Raw genomic sequence first — 23,298 nt, 5'->3', positions numbered from 1 at the left:
AGCCCATGTCCCACATTCAGCCCAGTCTGGAGCCCACGGCAGGTGTTGGGGTGCGTGGGGAGATGCTCAGTCACCCACTTGTTTCCCAGGCTGTGGCTCTTCCTGTGTCTCGGGACAGGGGGGGTGGGAAGGCTGCCAGCAACAGATGCATCAGGACAGGTGGGCCGCCGGCTGAACCTCGCAGAGCTGGAGCCGGCGGAGGGGCCTGTGAACAGAGAGAGAGAGAGAGTAATGGTCGGAGCAGGCTGGGGAGGCTCAGAGGTGGTGGCCCTGGTGGGATAAGGCTCTAGGCCTGGCTGACATAAGCAGGACAATGTTCACAGAAGCCTCGAGGCTTTCTACTCATGAGACACGGACCCCTCGCTGGCAGGATAACTAGCCTCTGAACTGTCAAGATGGCTGGTGTCCTGCTGCGCACAGTGCCCCCCGACTGGGGGCCTGTGCCACTGACTAATACAGCGAATGTGCGGATGGAGGTGGGGGCTACAGGTGGGAGGCAGGCGTGGGGACTGGCAGCCTAGCTGGGTCTCCCCACGGCAACATTTCTCCAGGGGACCCAGCTGGGTGGCAGAACTGAGAGCTCACAGTGTATCTTCTGACTCGAAGTCCAGCATCCGTGCCCTGTGCCCCTGTGGCCACTTTCTGTTCTTGGCTCATTCAGCCAAAGGGGATGGGGGGATTCTTGGGGAGGCAGTGGCTTTCCTGAGGTAGGCCATGGCTAGGGAGGCAGGGGCTGAGAGGCCAGGCCCATCCGTTGCTGGCAGGTGACCTTGGATAGGTTATTTCACTTGATCCCTGAGCCTCGGGTTCCTCATCTGAAAAGCAGGAGTAACTCAGCTGACTGACCTTGCAGGTGGTTGGGAGGTCATGAGGTCACGTACGTGGAGTCTCACAGACAGTGCTCCTACTTGTTTGATTCTGGTAATTACTAGCATGTCCTCCTCAGCCTTAGCCATGGAGTCAGTCAGCGGGAGGTCATGAGAGTGGGGTGGGGGGTGCTGGGGCCACAAACCGCACTGGGTGCCGAGTGTGGAGACCAAGGCAGAACCTTTTGTGTGGCCACGTCCTGGGCTATGCAGCTGGAGGGGCATGGTCCTGACCACTATTGTACCCTTTTATTTCTGCGGCTTGGGAAGGGAAGTCTTGAAGGGAGGGGACCCCAGATGCTAGTCTAGCCTTAGCTACCCAGGACAGATGCTGGAAGTTAAGAGCCCGCGCTTCCACAAAGGAGTTGGCCACTCCCTGCACAGCACATCGACACACAGCGAGCCAACAGGCTGCTGCCCAGCCACGCGGGCGAGCTTCGCTGCAGGGCCTGTGAGGTCCACCAGATCCTCCACCACAAGATGCCGCAGATCCACATGGGGCCTAAGGGCTCCCTGTCCTCCAGCATGCCTGGCTCATCCTCATTTTCATGTCCTAAATACTGAGCCCTGTTCCCAGCCTGTCACTGAAGAAAGCCTAGCTCCCTCCTGGTACTCTGGAAGGTTCAGGAGACAGGTGAACACACCCCGTCCGGGGCGCGGACTTCCCGCTCGCCGCCGTTGGCTCACCTCTGCCTCCCGTCCACAACCCACAGTGCACACACACCTGCTCCCCCAGACCCCCGCGCCCCACCACCCCTCTGTCCTTGAGCCCTCTGCGCAGCTTGTGGACCTCTCCCTTTCAAGCAATGCTGCTCTCTACTTCCATGAGGAAGCTGTGGCTGTCGGGTGCCACTTGCGACTGTCACCGGCGGCCACACCCACACGCGGCTCCCTGCCGGGCAGGGGCTGGGAACCTGTCTCCTCCCAGTTCTCCCTGCTCCCTCTGAGAACTCACCCATCACCTGCCATGCTCTCCCTGGCCCCTTCCCCTGCCCTCCAAACACACCCTTGTCTCTCCTTCTCTGGGAAATAAGGTCCCTTGGCCCCGTCTTCCTCCCAGCCAGTCGTGCCCCGTCAGAGGGCCGTGCTCCTCCAGCTCTGCTTCTGTCCTCCACACCCAGCCTTCAAGTCACTGAACTCTGGTTTCCACACCCGGTGACATTGCCATTGACCTCCTTTTTGTGTAACTAATGAACACCGTTGTCCTTCTCACCAGAGCCTGTGGCATCTGGTGCCAGTGACCGGTCCTTCTCGAAGCACCGTATGTCCTGGGTGTCCGTGTGTCTCACTCTCCTGCCTCTCTCCATCCATCTTCACCACTGTCGCTCTGGCTCCTCCGTGGGCTGCTTATCCTCCAACAAGCTCTCATGCTTGTGTTTTCTACACACGCTTCCCTCTTTGGCTCCTGATTTTGATTTTAATCTATCTCACCAGATATGCTGATGAGTCTGAAACCAATACACCCAGGACATTTCCTTCTGAACTTCCGTAAGGTGTCCCAACTTCAGCTCAGTGAAGGCTGAACCTGGAGCCTCCTCCTCTATTTTCAACTCTGGCCACTCCGCCACCTGGCCTGGAAGGTGCGGTCATTTCGGCTTTTCCTAGACTGTGACTTGCCTCTTCTCTTCTTATCTCCTCTTTGCTTGCCATACACAATCGCCAAGGCCCCCAGATTTTGCACATCTTCTCACACCCATCACTCATGTCACTGCCTGGTCTGAGTCCCTACACTTTATCTTCTGCCTCTGAAATCCAACCCCCATACGGCTTCATGGGTGTCTGAAAAAATGAGAAGCCGGACACACCATCTTCTTGCTTGCAACTGCGGAGGGCATGGGGTGTTCACACACTGTCTGACCTGGCCATTTAAGCTGATCTTAAAATCTTGTTGGAAAAATAAAGGGACGAAATAGCCAAAACAGTTCTTAAGAATAGTAAAGGCCTCGCCCCTACCAGATAGCAGAACAAAACACAAACAGTGATTCACAGAGTTTGGTCTTGGGGCAGGGATAGAGAAACAGTTCAGTAAATCAGAAGGGAGAGCCCAGATTTGCTTCTTCATGGTGGTGGAATTACACATCAGTGGGGAAGGGAGGGTCTGTTCAGTATATGGCACTAAAACCTCTGGGCCCCATTTGGAGGAAGATGAAATTAGAGTCCGCCCACCTTATATTACACAAGCGATTCATGTCATGAATGTGAAAAGCAAAACTGTGAGACTACTGGGAAAAAAATACAAGGCAATCTTTATGACCTTGGAGGAAGAAACAAAAAGCATAAACCCTAAAGGACAAAAAAAAAAAAAAATTGAATACAGGGGCATCTGACTGGCTCAGTCAGTTAAGCATCTGCCTTCCGCTCAGGTCATGATCCCAGGGTCCTGGGATCAAGCCCCACATCGGGCTCCCTGCTGAGCAGAAAGCCTGCTTCTCCCTCTCCCTCTGCCTGCCGCTCTGCCCACTGTGCTCTCTGTCTCTCTGTCAAATAAATAAATAAAATCTTGAAATAAAATAAAATAAAATGAAACATTTCTTCTCCAAAAGAAACAAATAAAAGACCGCAAAAACGATGTTAAAAGGCAAGTTGTAGTCTTGGAGAAGAGCTCTATCACCACATCACTAGCAAAGGATCCGTGTTGAGATACATGAAGAATTTCAAATATCAGTGAAGAGAGACAAACCATACAGAGAAAATGGGTAAAGGACACAAATGGGAAATTCACAAAAGAGGAACCCATGTGACCAATCACTACAAGGAGACGCGCTTAACCTCACTGGGGATAGCAGGAATGCAAATTATATAGTAAGAGTGAGAAAAAAAAAATCTCTTACCTTATTAGATTGTACAAATTAATTAGCCTAACGATGTCAAGTGCTGGCTAGGATGTGAGAGGAGGGGGATGAGTGCCCAATACTTGGAAAGCGGCAATGGCGAGTGAAGGGGAAGGTGCCACGGCTCTGCATGCAGGCGGTTCCAACTCGAGGAATCCGCCCTCAGCAAACACCTGCAGATGTGCACAAGGAGATGCACGCAGAAGGATGTGCTACGTAGCACTGCGTCTAATAGCAGAAGAGGGGAAACAGTCCACACGGCCCTCAGGAGGGAAATGGATGAATGAGCTGTGGTCTATTCATCCAGCAAATTCTACAGAGCAGGAAACCAGGTTTATAGGTATTAAATCCTAGAAGCACCTAGAACTGGAAAGTGTAAGGTGCAAAAGGGTGTTTACATTGAGGTATGATGCCATTTGTGTAAACATTTTAGAACATGCAAACCATGTTCCAGTTCCAGGCTGCTTGAGGTATCTCAGAAGCGGGCTCTGACAGATGGATCCATGACAAGGATGCCCGAGAGGCGGGGCCTGGACTTTACCAACCAGACACGGTCCGTGGAAGGCCTTGGAGGAGCATGTACAGGTACTGAAACGTACTTCAGCTGAGCGTCTGCGGGCATCTTTCCCCACAAGGCGGTCCACACCATCATCAGCCCAGTTCACCAGGGGATGGAGCAGAGGCATCTGGAGAGAAATGGGGTTTCTTGGGCCCATCCCGGAGGTTCTGATTTCTTTGGCTTCAAGCGTGTCTGGCCATTGCTCTCCAGGTGGCCCGCACGCGCACCCCAGTGAAGACATTCTGTGCAAAAGCTGGGACAAAAGCAAGCTCAGGCCTGGAGGAAACATCTCGTGTGGCTGCCCCAGAGAGGAAAGGGAAGAATGGAGGCCGTCCTGGTTTGTTTTTGTTTTGCACTTATTGCTCAATAAGTGCATCCATGCGGAGGGCGGCATTCGCCTTGTTTATCAGTGGCATGGCCGCGGGATTACACTGACTGAGTCACCCTGGCTCTCACCATGGGTTTAGAAAGTGTTTTGTAAAGGTCAGCTTGCACTGCTCCGGCCCCTGTGGTTTGAACTAGAACTCGACTCCCTGTGCTGTCACAGTAATAATGACGGTGATAATCACGGTCAAGTGTTCCGTGCCCGGGGCCGGGGACCGAGGTGTGGGGTGTGCTGCCCTCCACATCGGGGCTTCTCCCAGCAGCCCTGGCTCATAGGTGGGAAAGGCAGGGCGCATGCAGCAGCCTGTGACGGACTTGAGCCCTGGGGTACACGGCTCTCCCAGTGCGGGCGGGACAGGGAGCGGGGGGGCAGGTCTAGCAGTTTAAAGGTCGGGTGTTACTGAAAACCTGAGGCAGAAAAAACAGTGTCACATTTGAGGTGATCCGATAGAAGCAGGTGGCACTTCCTCCAGGAAGCGTGTGTTGCAAAAGGTCCAACTGCTACACTTGCAGGTTAAGGTGGAGAGGACAAACATCTATTATGCACCAGCTGCATGCCAGGCTTGTCCCAGCACTTCAACATCCTATTTCATCAACTCATAGGCAGCTGGCAATTTTACAGTCGCCATTTTGAAGAGACATCTGAGGCACATGAGGTCACGCGCTGGAGGGGTGCTGGCCTTGTTCCCTCAGCTGGCTGAGCATGCTGGGCTGAGCCTAGAGAGCTGGACCCCCAAAGCTCTTCTGGTAACGTTGGTGGCTGTTCCACTCACTCCTGCTCACTCCTTTCTCCCCTGCATCCAGGTGCTCCCCACATCCTGGCTCTGACTCGCGTGTGCTGCTCTCCCCAGGCCTGTGGATATGCCCTTGGTTTCTTCCGCTAGGCTTCTGATTCTCCCACCAGGACAAGGCCCAGATCCGCCTACCTCTTCCTGCTGCTTTGCACGGCCTTGGGATGCCTGACTGGCCTCAGATGGCCCTCAGCCCAGCCGAGGGGAAGGATGGGAGGCCCAGGCAGAAGAGGCTGGATCTGCCCGGGTCCAGCGTCCAAGCTGATGCTGCTCTGGGTGCCCCGGGTCTCGGCCACTCCCACCCCCTGCATTGTTGACCAATAGCCTGGTCTGACGCTGAAGCAGAAGAATTTCCATTCAGTTGGGATTTCGGGACGGGGGTGGCTTCTCTGCCAGTAAGTGACGCTCTCGACTACCGAAAGGCCTCACGTTCCGGCCCCACTAAGCCTGGGGTGGCCACCACGTGACAGCACCAGAGACACGTGTCTTCTGGGGCCGTTTCTGAGCTGGGCGGCTGGCAAGTTTGTTTCTCCATGTCCCCTGGGGCAAGGGCAGGGGTAAGGGCAGTGATGATGAGCTGGGGTTCTGGCCTTGCTTTGCGGAGTGTGGTCCCTGCTGCCTGGCCCGATATGGCACGAACCGCTGGAAAAACTGACCATGTGGCTTGACTATGTCAGAGGATTGCTCTCTTTTTCCTCAGCATAATTTTTCCATGAATAATCTTTAAAGCTCTTTAAGTGGCTGTTTCTTTAGCAGTTTTATTGGAACATATGAGAACTGACAGTCTCTGTGGGGAACGAGATATCGTGTTGAAAAAAAAAAAATCTGGTTTTCATTACGTTTCTCTCAAGAAAGCAACAGGCTGCCCAACAGACCACTCATTGATTGGAAGAGAAAAGAGCACAGGGCCTTCTAACAACGGCTTTGCGGTGGGCGGGAGTCGGGGTGATGAATGGTCCTAAGAACCCAGGATCCAGAGGCAGACGGACGTGGGCTCCGGTGTTATTGGCCACTTGCAGGCTGAGTGACCTTGGGCAAGTCACCTGGCACCTCTGAGCCTCATTCTACGTCTGCAAAACAGGAAGAGTGGCCCGACCTGGCAGGCTCCCTGTGAAGGGGAAATGATACAGCATCCCTGCCTCCTTCCTGCAGCAAGTGTTTTCTGACCCAGAGCCAGCCCTGAGCCACGTGCTGGTCAGCCACATTGGATTAGGGAGCTCGTGTTCTGCTTTCATGGGGTTTACAGTCAAGTGGGCAAGAAAGACAAGTATGTAGGTCATTACACCCAGGAGGGACACAGGTTTTGACAGGAGGAAAGAAGAAAACAGATATGATAATAGCAGTGACTACACCAATAGGACACACGCCTGGATCGAAAGAAAGGTAACAGGTCCGTTCACAGCGGTCACTACACCAGTGGCATGACGACCATGTCAATGGCGATGGTGGTGATGGTAGCAGCTGACCTTTGCACATCTGTGGGGGCCAGAAACTGTGCTAAAGGCTTCACATGGGTGCAATAACACGGCCTCCCAGGCCTGGTTGTAATCTCGACGCCACCATGTGGGACCTGAGGTTAGAAGGATTAAGGAGCTTGCCTGGGCCAGCAGCTGGTGAGCAGCAGAGCCGTGAGCTGCGCATCCGAGAACACCGGAAGGTTGGAGAGGAGCTGGTGGGTCTGACATCCAGGCTGGCCCAAGCTGCCGCCGTGGCATATGCAGACGCAGCAGGAAAAGAGCAAAGACCCCGAGATGACAGAAAACAGAAGCTACTAGAGAAACTGCAGGGAGCCAGCCTGGCAGAAGAGCTGAGGGCGGTGGCCAGAGTGGCAGGGCCATGGGAGGAGGCTGGAGTTTACTGAGAGGAAGGTGGAGAGATTTTTAGGAGGGGTGGTGATGTGCTCAGATTTGTACCCTACAGAGCACACTCTGGGGCCAGAATGACAGGCCGGGAAGGAGAGATGAGGATGGCAGGGGGGTAGGAGGTGGACCAGCGGGGGCACGGCAGGAGAGGGGCTCAGGACAGCCTCGGTGGAGGCTGCTGCTGTTCACTTAGGAAGCAGGCCTGTGGGGCTGATGGGAAGTTCAGACTGGGACTCATGTCTGGAGGCCGCTGGGTGTGGCGTTCAGGAGACAGATGGCACCAGGGACGGATGCAGGCAGACAGGGGTGTGTGGAGCCCCAGGAGTGGGCAAAATTAGCCAGAGTTGGAAACTCAGCGAGAACTGGGACAGAACCAGTGTCTGTGGGATAAGAAGAAGGGACAGGCTAAAAAGGAACCTGTGTAGATCCAGGGTCAACAGAAAAAATATCTGAGACAAGTGTCATTTTAGATGCAAGAAGAGAATGGCCTTGGGCTTCACTTGTAAGTCTAATGGAAGGCGTTAGAAGCAATGCACTGATTTCCGGGGCAGCAGCCCCAACCTTGGCTGTCACCGCTTCTCCCCCAGAGGCACCTTGTGCAGGCAGCACCCATCTTTGGGGCTGCAACACACTCTCCTTCCCTTGGGTCCGGGTCTCTAGGGGGAGCAAGCTGGAGGGGCCTAGCCTACCACCTGAGTTGGCTGGCCCACGCCAGGAGCCAGCGCCCTCCTCTGCCCACCCATGTGGACCACAGCAGGCAAGACTGAAACGCTCCAGAAACAACCTTCCACTCAACCAGATGGTTCTCTCGGGAGAAGGGAGAAACGGAAGCAAGAACTGTTGACCTGCCCCCTTTGCCAGTGGTTCGATTAGCGATGGAAGGGCTTCTGTTGAGAGGCAGGCCCCATGCTGCTGGCGCACATGTCCTGAGTTCTCCGAGAGCGCGGTGACCCCCATCCTCGGGGCCAGGCCCTCCATTCCCTCACTCTCTGGCAGCCTGCACTTGCGTTCACAACACCCATGCACTTGTAAATAAGGAACGAGATGCAATTTCCTGTTGACCAGAGTCTCCTACCAGCAGCACCAGCTCAGGGAGGTGGGGGCTGTCCCGGCCCGAGTGCGCCAGGCGCGGGGTTCTGGCTACAGAGGGGCGGGCTCTGCAGAGGAGGACAGGGAGCCTCGTTCCCACGGGTTTCCAGCAGCATCCACGTCCCTGCCCTGGGTCGGCACTGCCTGATTGAAGCAGTCTGGCAGACGGCGGCCGCTCACGGGCTACTTTCCAAGTCTTGCACACTGGAAATTAATAGGAGGCAGCTGTGGCAGAGGGGACTCGGAGTCACAAGACTCGAGTTCCAGTCCAGCCTCTGCCTGGGCTGCCGGGAGCTCGGCGTCCAGTGCCTCTCTGCGTTGGAGAAGGGGAGTGGCCATGGCTGGATCCGAGGCGCCCAACGGAGTCATGGGAGCACATGGTGCGCAGGGTGAAGGGAGTTGTGTGTCTCCTGGCTTCTTTACTGTGTGTGCTGCGAGCCCCGTGCCCAAGCGGGGCCCTCCCTGGGGCTGCCCTCCGACACTCGGGCACATGGGGCCCTGCGCACAGAAAGCTCTCTCAGGCCAGGCTTCATGGGTGAGCCTAGAAGGCGGTCACTGTTACATTCACACATATTCTTTGTTTCTCACACATGCAGCTCTCATGGGTCCTCGCCGTGAGCCAAGATCTGGCTCACACATCATTCAGAATGTCCTGCTTCATTTCTTCCCGAAAAACGTCATCCAACCCCCTTCAACAGTGGTGAGGCCCAGAGGCTTTCTCCCTGGAGTCAGAGCGAGCAGCCCCGGGAAGCCACTAGTGCCAAGTGTGGGGCTAGGCCACAGTGGGGCAGAGGAGTGGGACCAAAGTGTGCTGGTGTCTCTGTTCCTCTGCTTGACCCTTGACGCAGCAGGCTACTAAGACGAGAGACGAGGAACAGAGCAGATGTGAACTCCCAGAGTGGAGAGGCAGGCACGGGCTTCTTGGCTCTCCGGCGCCTCCCCCAAGCCCCTTTACCCATTCTGAGCATCGAAAAAAGCTATGCGGGTATGTGTGTGTGTGTGAGTGTGCTATGCAAGGGGGAGTCCCCACCCCCCGCCCATGCGGTGCTCTCTTCTGCTCACTACTCTCCAGTGGAGGGGGAGGACTCCACAGACCACCTGGGAAGCTCGACATATGTCCCTGGCAGCTGGGAGAGCCAGGCGACTCCTAGTGCCTTCCTCAGGCATGGGAGCCCACACGGCCCCAGCCAGAGGACAGCGGTGGCCACACCAGGGTTAGCTGCACTGGCAGGTCTGTCAGGACAAGGCGAGGTGTGGCCTCCCACCGCCCCTGTGAGAAGAGCTGGCCTGGAGGTAAGGGCTTGCAGGAAACCAAGCCGCAAGGAGCCGGCCAGGTGCACAGACTCTGTGAAGGGACTGCCGTGGTCCCAGAACGAGAAGGGCCAAGCACCCCAACCCTGACCATGAGAGATCAGGCCCCAGCCAGGGGCAGTGAAGATTTAATGCCAAATCAGGTTTGGAGTTGTGATTCTTACACAGAACCAGCCTTCTAAGAGCCACGCAGGGACAGTATGTGACTCAAAAGTCTCTCTAGGTGGGGCGCCTGGGTGGCTCAGTGGGTTAAGCCGCTGCCTTCGGCTCAGGTCATGATCTCAGGGTCCTGGGATCGAGTCCCACATCGGGCTCTCTGCTCAGCAGGGGGCCTGCTTCCTCCTCTCTCTCTGCCTGCCTCTCTGCCTACTTGTGATCTCTCTCTGTCAAAAAAAAAAAAAAAAAAAAAAAAAAATCTTAAAAAAAAAATTAAAAAAAAAAAAAAAAGTCTCTCTAGGAAAGGCCTGGATATGCCAGGTTCGGCATCCAAGGCAGCGATGACGGCGCAGACACCGCACCTTCTCTGACTGTACCGCACAGGCACAAAGGGCAATGGAGGCAGAGCCCAAGGTGCTCGGGACCCTCAAGGGCATCCTGCTTGTTCCATGCAGGGGATACAGGTGACCAGTCCAGACCCCGAGGCTCCGCAGCTGGTTCTGCTCCCTCGTCCACCCGCGAGGTGAGGGGGTGAGTGCCCCAGGACCTCCTCCTACAGAACAAGGCTCTCGGCCCTCGCCGCACAGGGTAGGTGTGAGGGTCCCGAGTCAACACACATGGAATGCTTCCAACAGTGCCTGGCAGCGAGTACGAGCTCAAAGGGTCCCAGCCACTGCCACTGCCGCTGCCACCACCATCTCCATCACCTCTGAGCCTCTGTTTCCCCAGCATGAACCAGCACGAACCAGCTGGTGTGGTGGTTTAACACACGCCTGCAAATTCTCCACACTGCCCACGTTGAGTGGTCAGGTCTGCGTCCCCTCTCCTTGGACCTGGGTGAGCCTGTGTGACTGACCTGACCAACAGACCATGGCAAAAGCAAGGCCACGTGACTTCTCGGGTTGGGGGGGGCGTCACACAGATGCTAGACGCAACTTCGACCCTGTTCTTGGGACACTTGCTCTGGGGGAACACTGCCACGTAGGAGCTGGGGACTCAGGCTGTCACATGGTAAGGAAACCGAGGCCATGTGGGAGCCACACGTACGTGCGATCTACTCCAGCTGTGGCCCTGCCAATGGCCAGCACCACACGCATCCAGAGGATTCCAGCCCCTAGCCACTGAGACCCTCTCAATCTTCAAGTCCTTCTGACTGAGGCCCCAGATACTGTGAAGCAGAGACAAGCCATCCTGGCTGTGTCCTGTTCTATTTGCTGAGCCACAGAGCCTGTGCCTGTAATGAAAATGGTGGTTCTGGGCCACTAGGTTCTGTAGTGTCTGGCCATCAGCGGGGGTACTCAGATCAGCTGGTGAGTGGTGAGTCGGACTTGAGGGCAGGGCCCTCCGGGACCCTGTCCCCTGCTCTGTCGGCTGTGTCATGCTGTCCCTCCATGAGGATAGCACCAGAGTCTGCCCCATGCGGGCCATGAGCCAGCAGTCCCAGGAAGTAAGACCATGTGAAGTATTTAGTCCTACGGCCGTGTCACTGACAAGAAAACCGAGGCTTGGAGGGAGTAAGCTGATGGCCCCAGGCCCCACATCTAAGAAGTGCTGGAGCCATGCCATGAACTCAGGTCTGCCTGACTCCGAAGCAGGGCTTTTCCCCAAAAGGCAGTAAGACCAGAAACGCACAGAAGCATGTGGAGAGCAGGTCCAAAGGTACGAGCGCAGAAACCCGAGGCCCGTGCTGAGATTTTCCATGGCCTTGCTCTGCTGCCAAGGACTTTGAGAGAAAACCTGTCAGCTGGTTCAGCCACGCAGAGGCGGGCTAACAGAATCTGGAAATGTCTTCATCGGTTCCAAGGCACACACAAACATGACTTGCCCTCTCTGGGGGTCAACGTTCTTTATGATTTTTACTCTCCAGGAAAATATTAGTTCATTTATATAAACGAAACATTACATATGGGGGGGGGGGTTTGAAAACGTGGCATTCCTGGCTCTCTTGCCTCCACAGCCCAGAAACTGAGAAGGTCTCTCCATTTCCGTTCTCACAGACTATTTGTTGGTGCAGAGCTGCCGGCGCAGTCACTCCCTAAGGTGGAGAGTGGGCAGCTCTCTGTGGGGCACAGGGGCTCTCACAGACACGAAGGGCACAGCCTCAGCCTGGGACCACATTGACATTAACCAAGGCCTCTGAGAGACTCAAGTCCCAGCTGCTCTCAGGGCTGGGTCAGCAGGTCTCAGCGCCTGAGGCAGGCGAGCTGGTGAGAGAAGTGGGCACAGCCGCATGGAAGGGTCAAGGAGCCCACCGACCATCGTGGTCATGCTCACACTGGCCTTCTCTGGCTCCTTCCTGTGCCATGCCTCCCGGCCCCCTCATGGCTTTTGCTGCCTGTCTCCCTGCTGAAGCCTAAGCTCCGTGTGGGCAGGTCTCTCTCTGCCTTGTTCCCTGGGTAGCCGGCTCATGGTGAGGGCCTGTCACAGCAGGCCCCGGATGTCCTGAGTGCATGAACCCATGAAGGCATCTCGGGTCCTCTCGTTGGCAGGTGTGGGGGTGGGTGTCTGACTGCTGGAAAGAGAGCCTGGAGCTGTAGCTTAAACCCCCATCCCGAGGAGCGGAGGGAGGCTGCGTTCCTCCCATTCCTGGGACTGCAAGAGGCACATTCCTGTCCCTGGGCCCGGCCGGGCTCCTGCCACGCAGCCCGGTCTGATTGCCAGATGGGGGAAGGCCTCCCGGGAGCTGCCCCTCTGGTCCCGCCCTCCGCAGGACCCCTCAGCTGCCCCAGGCTGCAGCAGTGCCTGCCTCTCTGTCCTTGGAGACGCTTCGAGGCTGCGGGTGGGAAGCCAGGACCACTGAGCACGTCGGAAGCCTTCCAGACACTCCCGGGCCCTCTGGTGATCAATGAAAACCTTAACATTCTGCTTCCAGGGCGGGAGCCAGGGCTTTGGAAAGCTGGTGGAAAACACTCCTGTGAGCTGGGCTCACACCACGGTGTGAAAAGTCCCGCCTCAGCACTTCCGCGGGAGTGTGGAGTCAGCAGTCCGCAGCCCTGGAGCTGCCTCCCAGAGCCCAGTGCCTGAAGGCTCGGGCCGGGGGCTCAGAGGCCCGGCTGGTGCGGCTACTTCCCCAGGGCCCCTATGTGCCAGGCCCTGGGGATGCTGGACGGGGTCCTTACACTGGGGGGAAGGCAGACGGGGGGCAAATGTGCACAGGTAACACTCCGATCCCCACGGGGAAGTGCTGCCCAGAAAGACCAGCTCCACAAGTGTGTACAACGCTGGGTTGGCAGAGTTTCTGTAAAAAGCCAGATGGTGAATATTTTAGGGTTTGGAGGCCATAGGGTCTTTGTCCCAACCACTCAACTGTGCCACTGTCACAGAAAGCAGACACAGACAATATGTCAACGGATGGGTGTGGCATGCTCCAACATGAAAACAGGGGTGGGCTGGGTGTGGGCCCGAGTTTGCCAACCCTGGTGTAGCGGGGGCCTGACCCGGGCGGGGACGAGGCAGGGGGGTCTGGCGGCAGGAAAAGCACCTGAGGCGGTGACGTTTCACGAACAGCTGAAGGCTGATTCAGTGACGGAGGCACAGTCAACACTGACGCCAATGACAGCATCCTAGCAAAGACACACTCGGTGAGAGGCTGTGTGTGTCCACACTGGGCTGTCTCACACACGGGGTCTGAACAAATTGCCACAACAACCGTGGGAGGAAAGCATTATGAGGCGCACTTTACAGATGGAGAAATTGAGGCCTGGTGGGTACATCGACTGTTCTGTTTGCTCCCTCGATCGCCGAGTCCCCCTCAGCTCAGCAATCACAGAGTTGGTGACACTTTCTCTCTTCCAGGTCCCTCAGCCGAGGGGGCCGGCGCCTCACTGTGCTTTACCCATTTCAGCTTCATTAAAGTCTCTTGGTGTGAGCTGGGGCAAGTGTGGGGCAGGAATTCTCTTCGCTGCCTGGATTCTGACCGAGGCCGGCAGAACTTGCTGGGTTCTGACCTCCCACAGCTAATAAATGGCCGAGCCGATGGAGCGGACAGTGGCTAAAACAGGAAAGTCTGGCAGACCCTGAGGAGGCTGGGCCAGGCGCGGGGTCCTGGCTGCCAGGCCCCGTTTCCATCCTAGGCAGGGGTCAAAAGTCATACAGCTCCTCCTTTCCTGCCCAGGGCTCAGTGAGGGGGTCAGTTCCTGAGGCCCCCCAACGAGCAGAGTTAGTATTCCGAGCCTGGCTGCTGGTCCACAGGCTCCGGCCTAGCAGGAGGAACAGGTGGTGCTCAGTGCAGAGCTGGCCTGGGGGCAGTGGGGGGGCCCTGGTCCCTTCCTCAGGAAGGAGGGAGTGAGGCAGGTGCTGGTCAGGTGAAGGGACCTTCGGGGTCAGACAGATGCCTAGAGGGAAGGGGAGGCCTCTGCTGCCATCTGGCCTGGTAACAAGCAGCCCACAGGCTTGCCGAATGGCTGAGACTCGGGAGGCAAGGCCGGCAGAGGAGCGGGCCCGGGCCCAAGCTGCAGGCGGCGTGCAGGGCAGCGGGGAGCAGGAGGCTCTCTGGGGCGCCACCATGAGGCTCCAGCAATCAGACCCCGCTTGCGCTCCAGGCCAGTACGTGCCAAAGGCCCACGCGGAGCCTCAGCCCAGTCCTTCCTTCCTTTCACCCATTCGCCCATGAACCCTGGGAGGCCCAAGTGTCCATTGAGCACAAGCCTCCAGCACGAATGCTGGAAGCTCATCCGCTGGGATGGGTCTTTGGGAACTAAGTAAGGCCCAGTGACGAGAAAAAGAGAATAATGACAAATGGGCGTGTCATAATGAAACAAAGAGCTGGAATAAAGTCTCTCTGAGTTTAGAACGATGAGTAAGAGCCAACCATGGAAACAGGAGGGAAAGGCATTCAAGGCATGTGCAAGGGGCCTGGCTGAGGAACTTTCCAGAGGCCCTGCTTCTCTCAGGCAGAGAAGAGGCTCAAGTTTGGCCTGTGGATGGGGAGAGTCGCTAGAGAGAGGCAGAGCTGGCCCCGAAAGCGAAGGCTAAGCCCTTCGCTCTGCCGTCTCTCTTCTTGCACTGTGCTGGCCCCCTCAGGGCCTTGCTGCCCATCTCCCTGCTAAAGCCTAAGCTCCCCATGGCAGGTCTCTGCCTCGTTCCCCTGGGTCCCTGGCTCACTGTAAGTGCCTGGCTCAGAGCAGCCCCCCCCATCCCTCCCTGCTCAGCGGCTCCTGCGTGCAGGGAGAGGGAAGTGGGAACTCCCGGCGCGGCAGGGGCAGAGGTAACAGAAGCCCACAGCAGGAAGGGGCACTAGGAGATGCATCCTCTGGCACCGTCCAGAAGGTAGAAGAAAGTGTGACTGTGGGGACTTCTTGGCACGTGGGGAAGGCCAGAGACTCAGCTTATCCCACTAAGGCACATTAGCCAGGTAAGGCGGCAGAGGCCTCTTACTCAAACTAATTTGACTCAAGGGCAGAAAGCTTTTGATCGGAGCGTACTCTGCTCCAGAATTTTGGCATCATCTGCTAAAGAAAGTCCTGAATGGTTAGTGTTTGCTACCATTCCTTCTCTGACCCTCAGCAGCTACTTTAGAATCCTGCTGCTACAACCTACATCCCTCTGATGGGTACCCTGTCCCCAGCCCCCTTAATCACTAGGGACACTCTGTGTGTCCCAAATGTGTGAGTAAAGCTGAAGCTCCAGGTGGGTGAGCCGTCCGTGTCCAGAGGCACCACGTCCCCAGGCATCCCGTGCCTCTCCCCTCCAGGTCTCATCAACCTGAGCCCAGGCAGCAGGACCAATGCTAAGGGCCCAAGGGACTTGGAGAAGTTTTCTCTGCCCTGTGCATGTTCCCAGCCTGGGGTTCTGACCTGGCCTCTCCTGGGGCTGTTGGGTCCCAGGCTCTTTGAGGGAACCCCAGCCCAGAGGTGACCTAGAGGGGCCCCGTGGATTAGGAGCCTGGAAGGTTGGTGCATAAGGGCTGCTAGGTCCATGGAGTCTGGCAACTTGCCACTCAACTGTGCCCTTGATGCCACGGTCAGGGCCAGCCCCGGCCTGGGCCATGAGTGGGTGTGTCCCCACTTGAGGTGGCTACAGTACCTGCGAGATCTTCCTTGGAAGAGACCAGTCTCGGAGAGCTGCTTCCGGGTTCAATTCGGAGTGACAGTCTGGAAACAAAGATATTCATGCAATCAGAGGGGCTCCAGTGTATCAGAGGGGACTGATCACATGTGTGTCTGGAGTCAGGAGACAGAACTGCTGCTAAGAGCTAGAGCCTCGGAGCCCAGGAGCGCTTTGGGGTCTGTTCTAGATCTCAAGACAAGCCTGGGGACTCGGTACATTTATTGTCCCCACCTACCAGATGAGGAAACAGTAGCAAGGTTAAATAGCTCCCCAAATTCACGGGCTAGCAAGTAGCAGGGCACATAATCCAACCCAGGACTGTCTGACCTGAAATCAGGGTTTACAATCATTACAGTGCCCCCCCGCCTCAGATGCCACAGAGAGACAAGACCATGGACTCGTTAGGAGGACTGGCACCTCAGTATTAATATTATTATTATTATTATTTTAAGCACTGATTAAGAACCTCTGGATGAAAATGGTGGAGTGAAGTCAGATGGCAGACTCCCCTTCTCCCAACAAATCATAAAGCCTTAGGAGTAGAACTTACCAGCTGCAACTCAATAAGAAAAGGGGCTGAACTGAAGCCATGAACTTCAGAAACTTGCAGCCAAGGAGAGAAAAAGAGGATTGTGGAGTCTGACCAAAAGGTGTGACAGCAGGGCTCCAGTATCCTGCCCTCTGCAGTGTCTTGGTACGTCTGAGCAGGCGTCCCTACCTCTCCCTCTTCAGACTGGCACCAGATGTTGGCAAGAAACGTATGAAAGGAACAGACAACATGGTGGATACTCTGGCAGAAATGAAGGTTCCACTGAGGGGGTGATTTGAAACCCAAAGGTGCCCCTTTCTCGAATGGGATACAGCCTCCAACGAGGTCGGGGAGACCCTGATACAGGCCTTTTAATAGAGTGCCCATATCTAAAACACACCGCCTGCTCCCTGCCTCCTTGGAGCCTGAGCCCTGCGTTCCCCCAGGCTAGAGAAGAAGGGAGAGACAAAGCACCCTAACCTCACAGCATGGCAGGAGGAAAAGCCAGCCCACCTCACACATATGGAAGCAGGGTCAGATGTCACCTCCCTGCAATGGAGCCATGGAATATCCAGACGGAGCTTCTCAAATGGGAGCAAGACAAAAAGAAATGGTACGGCAACCTAGCAAACATCCTCTCACACAAAGACGGAAAGAGAAAGGAATCGAGCAGTGCCTAGGTTACTCAGCCCAGGAGGCAGCCCCAAGGGACACAAGGAAATCTCCCCAAGTGTGAACCCCCATGGGTTGAAAAAGCAAGACCTGAAAAATGAGATGATGACACAAAGGAGTAAGATGGAAAGGGAGACTGGGGTCCTAGGGGACCAATCAAGGATCAGATGAGTATCTAAGAAAAGACAGATGGTCCCAGTGTCTGTGAGGAAAAGACAGAGACTACAGCCACTAGGAAGAAGCTAGGGGACATGGGAGGTATACCGGTCCCAACATATGGCTGCCTAGAATCCGTGAAAGAGGAAAGCCAAGAAATGGTACAGAGGAAGTCAAAGATCACCCAAAGAATCCCTCCAAAATGAAGAAAGGGCATGCCAGGTTCCAGGGAAATCTGGTACAGAACACTCCACTCTGAACCATTCCTCTTGTTGTGCCTTTGAACTTCAAGGCATCCTTTACCCACCAGGCAGATAAAGCAAGTCATGGACAAGAGGAAAGATCAGACTGGCTCAGACTTCCTTACACCAGCAGCCAGTGTCGGAAGGCGACAGGAGCCGGGCCTCCAAGTGCAAGTGCTGGGGGAGAGGCACAGAGGCGTGCGGGTCTGTGAGGCGAGGCCCCGTCACATGTGGATGTTTTCACGAGGGACATCAGAGCATGCAGGACTTGTGAAAACCTGCCTCACGGGGAAATCCAGCTAAGTAAGGGAGTCGTTAAACTAAAGACTCCAGGAATGGAAAAGCTGTGGAGGAACACAGGTGGTAAGAATTGAATCTGTTTAAAAACACTAAACCAGTAGGAATTATGGTTCCCGAACAAAATGTGTATGTTATGACTTGGACTGTGCAGTAATAATAACACGACTAACAGAAGACTGGGAGATGGTGAAGGGGAGGTGAACGAGAGGGAGATGGCTGACGTTCTCACCTTTCACAACCGGCCAACGGACCCTGCGCACAGTGAGGACCCGGTTAAAACAGGACTCACCGGCTCAGACCTCTTCGTGTTTTTCCCGACCGCTCTTAGTAATCTTAGAAGACTCCTTTAGGAATATATATCTCTTGTGCTGAAGAAATATTTATTTGAGGAGCAGCTAATTCTTTATATTTTATTTCCTTTTCTTTTTCTGGTTAAATTAAAATACTTTCAATTAAAAATAGCAAGTGTTGCATGATCCAATTTTAATTAGTTCTATCATTCCATCCGACCATCTGTCCATCCTTCTCTGTGTCTCTATGCACTTCCTATGCATTAAAAATGTCCCAAATTATGTTGACTTAATGCTAAAGGTCATGCTTTCTAAGTGGTAGGAATTTGGGTAATTTTTCTTGACTAAGATAAAATGGACAAAGAGTAGAGAAAAAGCAGCACTGTTTGGGCCCCATGTGGCACAGGGGCTCCCAAGCAGATGTGGGCAGGTGTCAGAAATGCTCCATCATCAGGTGATAATGAAGCCACCTCGTCCTTCTGGGTGGGGAACAAGGCTCAGGACATGAGTTGGGCCACAGAGCATGGGTTCCTCAAGCAGAATCACAAGCCCTGCATGTCCTGTGTCGCTCAGAGCTGGGGCCTCCCTGGGGAGGGACCCCGTCCATGGTCGGGCCCCTGCCAGGGGAGAGTGTGGGCTTCTTCCCTTGGTTTGCCCACTTGGACCGCAACAAAGGGCCTTTGTGAAATCCAGGCTGACTGGTTAGCAGTAAGCACAGGGGGTGTTCAATGCCCTTCAGGATGGAAGGAGTAATTATTACAATCTACAGCTTGTCCAAGGATTATCTCATGGTCAGAAGTATTTATAGACTATTTTTCTCCTTAAAGGATATTAGTGTTAATGAAAAACTGCTGTCTCTTTAATTGTACTACAGGCACATGAATGGAAAATATGATCCCAGAACCTAAGAGGGAATAATTTCACACTCTGGGGTACTCTTTTCAGGAACAGCAAATGCTTTGTAAGTAAAATGAGCTTAATTTGTGGCAAACATAATTTGAGTGGTAATCTCTGGCCTTTGTCTGTTGTTGTTATTGTTATGCAATAGATCACAATTTCATATGATACCCTGCTCTAACTAAATATTATACAATAACAACTAAAGACATTATGTCTATGCTCCCAGAGACAGCTAATTATTAGAACCACCCAGGGAACTTTGAAAAATGCCCAGGCTCCACCATGAAGATATAGATAGTTATAAAGCTTCGCAGGTGACTCTGATTCACCGCGAGGGCAGAGAACTACGACTGCAGACATGGCCAGATGTGGAGCACATCAGGAGTGACTGGGGGTGTCACTTGTGGCCACAGTTCCCTACAATTTTCAGTGTTTTGACGAAGACCAAGTAATCAAACTGATCAAATTTTCGATACAAAGCTGGAAGAGATAAAACATATATATAATTGGATAATGGGACTCAAAGGAACACGGCCCCCAGAAGCAGCCAGTAAGACGAGATTTGAAAGAATACACATAAAGGTGACATTTAGGGGGAAATGATCAGTTACAAGATGGCTGAGAGCTGCTTCGATAGCAGGTCATACGAAAAGTACTGAGACTCTTAGCTGGCCTCAAGCTCAAAATGAGCCAAGAGGATGTCCGAGCAATGTGACAGACAGAGTTGATCTGAAAAATCTTCCTTTTCCCTCTAAACACATGGAAATACTGGGTAAATTCCCGGCTGCCACAAATGAAGAACCAGCCGAGAGCCAGAGCGGAGTCAGGGGAAGATGAGGACAAAGGGCCCACAGGGGTCTTCGTGGGAATGAAGTCAACTCCAAAGGGCTGCGTGGGATGCCGATGAGGCCCCAGCCAGGGCCGGATGGCGACAGTCCTGCAGAACGCCGGGGCCACAGGGAGCTGCCTCACCCCCGAAACAGGCTCCCGGAGAGCTGTCAGCCTGCAGCGTGGCTAGAGAGCTGCCCTTCCTTCCTCTCAGCGCTATGAGCAGCAGTGGAGGGGGAGTCACTTGTGAGGACCCGGGCACAAAGCCTGCATCACCCGCAGCCGTGGAGTCTACGTTCGTGCTACCCATGCAACGTGGGAAAGCCAGGCCGAGAAGCAGACAGAGCAATTTCCTCAGATCTTCGGGGCCTGGGAGGCTGGGGCCTGGGCGGCTGGGGCCTGGGCGGCTGGGGCTGCAGTGCTCGTGCGTGCTGGGTCACCTGCCCTGCAGGCAGCCGCTCATGGGTCCCAAGGGGCCATGCAAGGTTGGCCACTCACTTGTAGTTGTCGTCTTCCACAAACTTCTGGAGCTCCTCGATGTAGCGCACGGACTTCAGGTACTTCTGCACGTGGGGCAGGGTGGTGAGGTGATCTGCAGGACATGACAGAACCCACGGTGTCAGTCTCTCCCCAGCCCGCAGGGCAAGTGTAGGAATCGCTGGTGCACGCTGCCCCCTCCCCGCCCCTACATACCCCGAAGTCACCACTGGTCCTTGGCTGGGAGACAAAGGCCTCTAGCACAGACCGGAGCCGGGTGTCTGTCCCCTAACACAGGTATGCCCTGGGGCAGCTGGGAAGCCTCCCAACCCCCTGTATGACAAGAACACGAGATGAACCAACAAACCCCAACAGCCCGGGGCAGAGGTCCGACCCTGGTCCTAGCACAGCTTGCGAGTCTGGCCCACGGGCTGGAGCTGCTCCCTCCTGGGGCCTAGATGCCTGGGCACCTGTTCTGTGCCAAGCTAGGTACCAGGTGGTTTCCAGAAGGCATCTGCTTTAACTGTCACATTTGCCTCATTTGGGGGAAATACTGTGCCCGTTGCACAGAGAAAGAAACTATGGCAACCGCGGCAACTGGCAAAGATCAGATCATCGAGATGTGGCCGAGCCAGGTTTCGACCCTGTCACCGGACACCTCTGCCATGTCGCAATCCCCCTTTTTCCCAGGTGCCCTCCGCAGTCCATCACGGTCACCGCACTCCAAGGGGTTCGAACATCCTCCAGGGCCCTCTCTACCATTCCTCCAGGGGTGGACAGAACAGGTTGAGGGAAGAGGTGGAGGCTGTGAAGGAGGAGAAAGGGGGTGGGGAGGGCCCCCACTCTTGGGGACGGGCGTCCAGCTGCTGTGAGGAGCCCCTGATGGCTCTGCAAGGTTTGGAACAGGTCGTTCTGCTTCTCTAGAGCCTCAGTGCTCTTGTGTTGGGGCTGATGACACCTGCTTCACGAAGTTGATGACGTCTGAGAAGGTGCAGGTCAATGAGGGTGACAGTCGTACAAGGAGTCCCTGAGCTCTAGTGTAATGTGGGAATGTGCTGAGGGCTCTGCACGCCTTATGTCCCTGCTCTGCCGATGAGAAAACCTCGCACTTAGAGAGAAGGGAGTGACTTTTCAGGAGGCAAAGCTGAGATTTGGGCCCGAGTCTGTGACCCCAAAGCTGTGTGTGTAACCGGCCTGCAGGCCGGCGGGGCAGCCGGTGCTGATGCACTTGCGAACGGAGAGAGCCTGCGCAGGGGAGGACTGTACGGGAAGTCTGGACCCCTCGCTGCTCCTCCAGCCAGGACAGCTGATCTGGAAGTGCCTGTGGAGGGGTTTGGACGGGAGCTTTTCTTTAGCAAGCCCGCCCCGCAGAACCCCCCCCCTGGCTTCCCTGTGGCCTTCCAAATGGAGGCTGTTAGTTTTCTCCTGCCCTGTGTACTGTAGGTGGGGTTGGTTTCCTTCCTGTCCCCCTTGGCTGCTTCCAAACTTTTATCCCTCCACCCGCTTATGAAAACCCTGCCCCGCTAAGGCACAATCCTGCAGCTCTACCGCCCAACATCCCTCTTCACGGCTGACTCCTCCCGACTGGCACCCTGGTCATTCTTGCCCCTTCCTGGGGGACCTGGACACCTGACTCACACCCCACAGTCCACCGTCATCCTGGGTGTAATCCACATCCGCATGGACGGCCCATCTAGCGTAGCGTTCTGGCTTCTCTGTTCCTCTACTTCATCTCTGACAACTGGTCACACTTTGGATCCGGTCATGTATAGCAGAGCGTGGCCACTTTGTACCAAGTCGTTTCCCTTTTTCTGCTAGGCCCACAGCTGGATTATATTTCCTAGCCCTGCCCCGCCCCAGCAGAACTGATGAGCACCATGTACAAATCTGGTCCATAAACCCTACTCTTGTGTGATTCTTTCTCCTGCATCTGCCAGTCGGATGCAGAGTCCACTGAGGACCCAGAGGCCACGGGACATGGTGGAACCACAACACAGAGGGACCCAGGTCTCTGAATCCTCTCGGAGGAGAGATGCCCAGAGGCTACCCACAAAGCTCTTCATGGATGAATGACCTGGGAGCCAGAAAGACCTGGGCCCCACCACTACCCAGATGATCTCAGACAAGCAAATGAACTATTTTGAGCCTCAGTCTCTTTGTCTGTAACAGAGAGATGGGAACAACTAGTTTTTATAATCTTTGAGGATTAAGCCTGTGGGAAAAAGGTCCAGCACATGTTAGATGCTCAAGATACTAAGATGAAGAGCTTTGTAGAGCTTTCTAGAGCTTTCTCACTGATCAGGTGCTGAATCCAAATTTCAGTGATGTAAGATTTTACAATTCCAGCAAGCAGGGTACTAACCGTAGCTGCAGGAAACTTGTAAATCAGCGATTATTCGGAGAATATTGTTCATCTGATTGGATCTTTGTTCGTTTTCCATGATGCTGCCTGAGGCAGGATATGCAGAATCAATGTAGATTAAATCCAGAAGATAGATCCCTGAAATTAAAGAAGGTATTTAGTAATGGTGGGCATTCATCCTGAATCAGAACAAGATAGCACAAAACAGCACTACTGTACTAGAAGGTATAAAGTGTGACTTATGCAAAACTGAGATACTATTCTGACTTCACTTCCAATCCTGTCTACTAATTTCTCATGTAGACCACTCCACTGCAATCAGGCATCTGTGTGACAACCAAAATGCATGCTGACAAAACTTTAGCATTTCTAGTTCATACACTCTCCAGCTACAAGGGTTTTTACCTGTAATCCAACTGGAAAATAACAGGACATGAAAGGGACAGATACTTGTATTTTTCACCAACAGATGGCATTGGATAGATCTAAGATGTCATATTCAGGACAATGCCCCTTTGGACTGAATTCACTTTTCTACTTATTCACTTAACTATGTGTCTATTTTTCTATCTACACACACACACACACGCACACACACACACACACCCCAAAATAATAAATTAACTAAGAGACAAAAGAAATTTT

General features: G+C 54.6%; 1 protein-coding gene across 8 annotated transcripts in view; it reads right to left on the bottom strand.

Moving 5' to 3' along the window:
• RALGPS1 (Ral GEF with PH domain and SH3 binding motif 1) overlaps positions 1-23,298 on the bottom strand; it is a 270,593-nt gene that overhangs the window by 29,474 nt on the left and 217,821 nt on the right. For all 8 annotated transcript variants that reach the window (XM_045082428.1, XM_045082426.1, XM_045082430.1 and 5 more), the window contains 4 exons: positions 22,654-22,791; positions 20,313-20,406; positions 15,874-15,941; positions 79-205 (listed from right to left, as the gene is read on the bottom strand). In XM_045082428.1, the coding sequence (XP_044938363.1) occupies positions 79-205; positions 15,874-15,941; positions 20,313-20,406; positions 22,654-22,791 (427 nt within the window). The remainder of the gene's footprint in view (positions 1-78; positions 206-15,873; positions 15,942-20,312; positions 20,407-22,653; positions 22,792-23,298) is intronic.

Source organism: Mustela putorius, unplaced genomic scaffold (assembly GCF_011764305.1).
Source record: "Mustela putorius furo isolate JIRA1106 unplaced genomic scaffold, ASM1176430v1.1 tig00000596_pilon_pilon_pilon, whole genome shotgun sequence".
In the NCBI taxonomy this organism is placed as follows: Eukaryota; Metazoa; Chordata; class Mammalia; order Carnivora; family Mustelidae; genus Mustela; species Mustela putorius.
The sequence above is the reverse complement of the archived record's forward strand: the minus strand, read 5'-3'. Positions and strand labels throughout refer to the sequence as shown.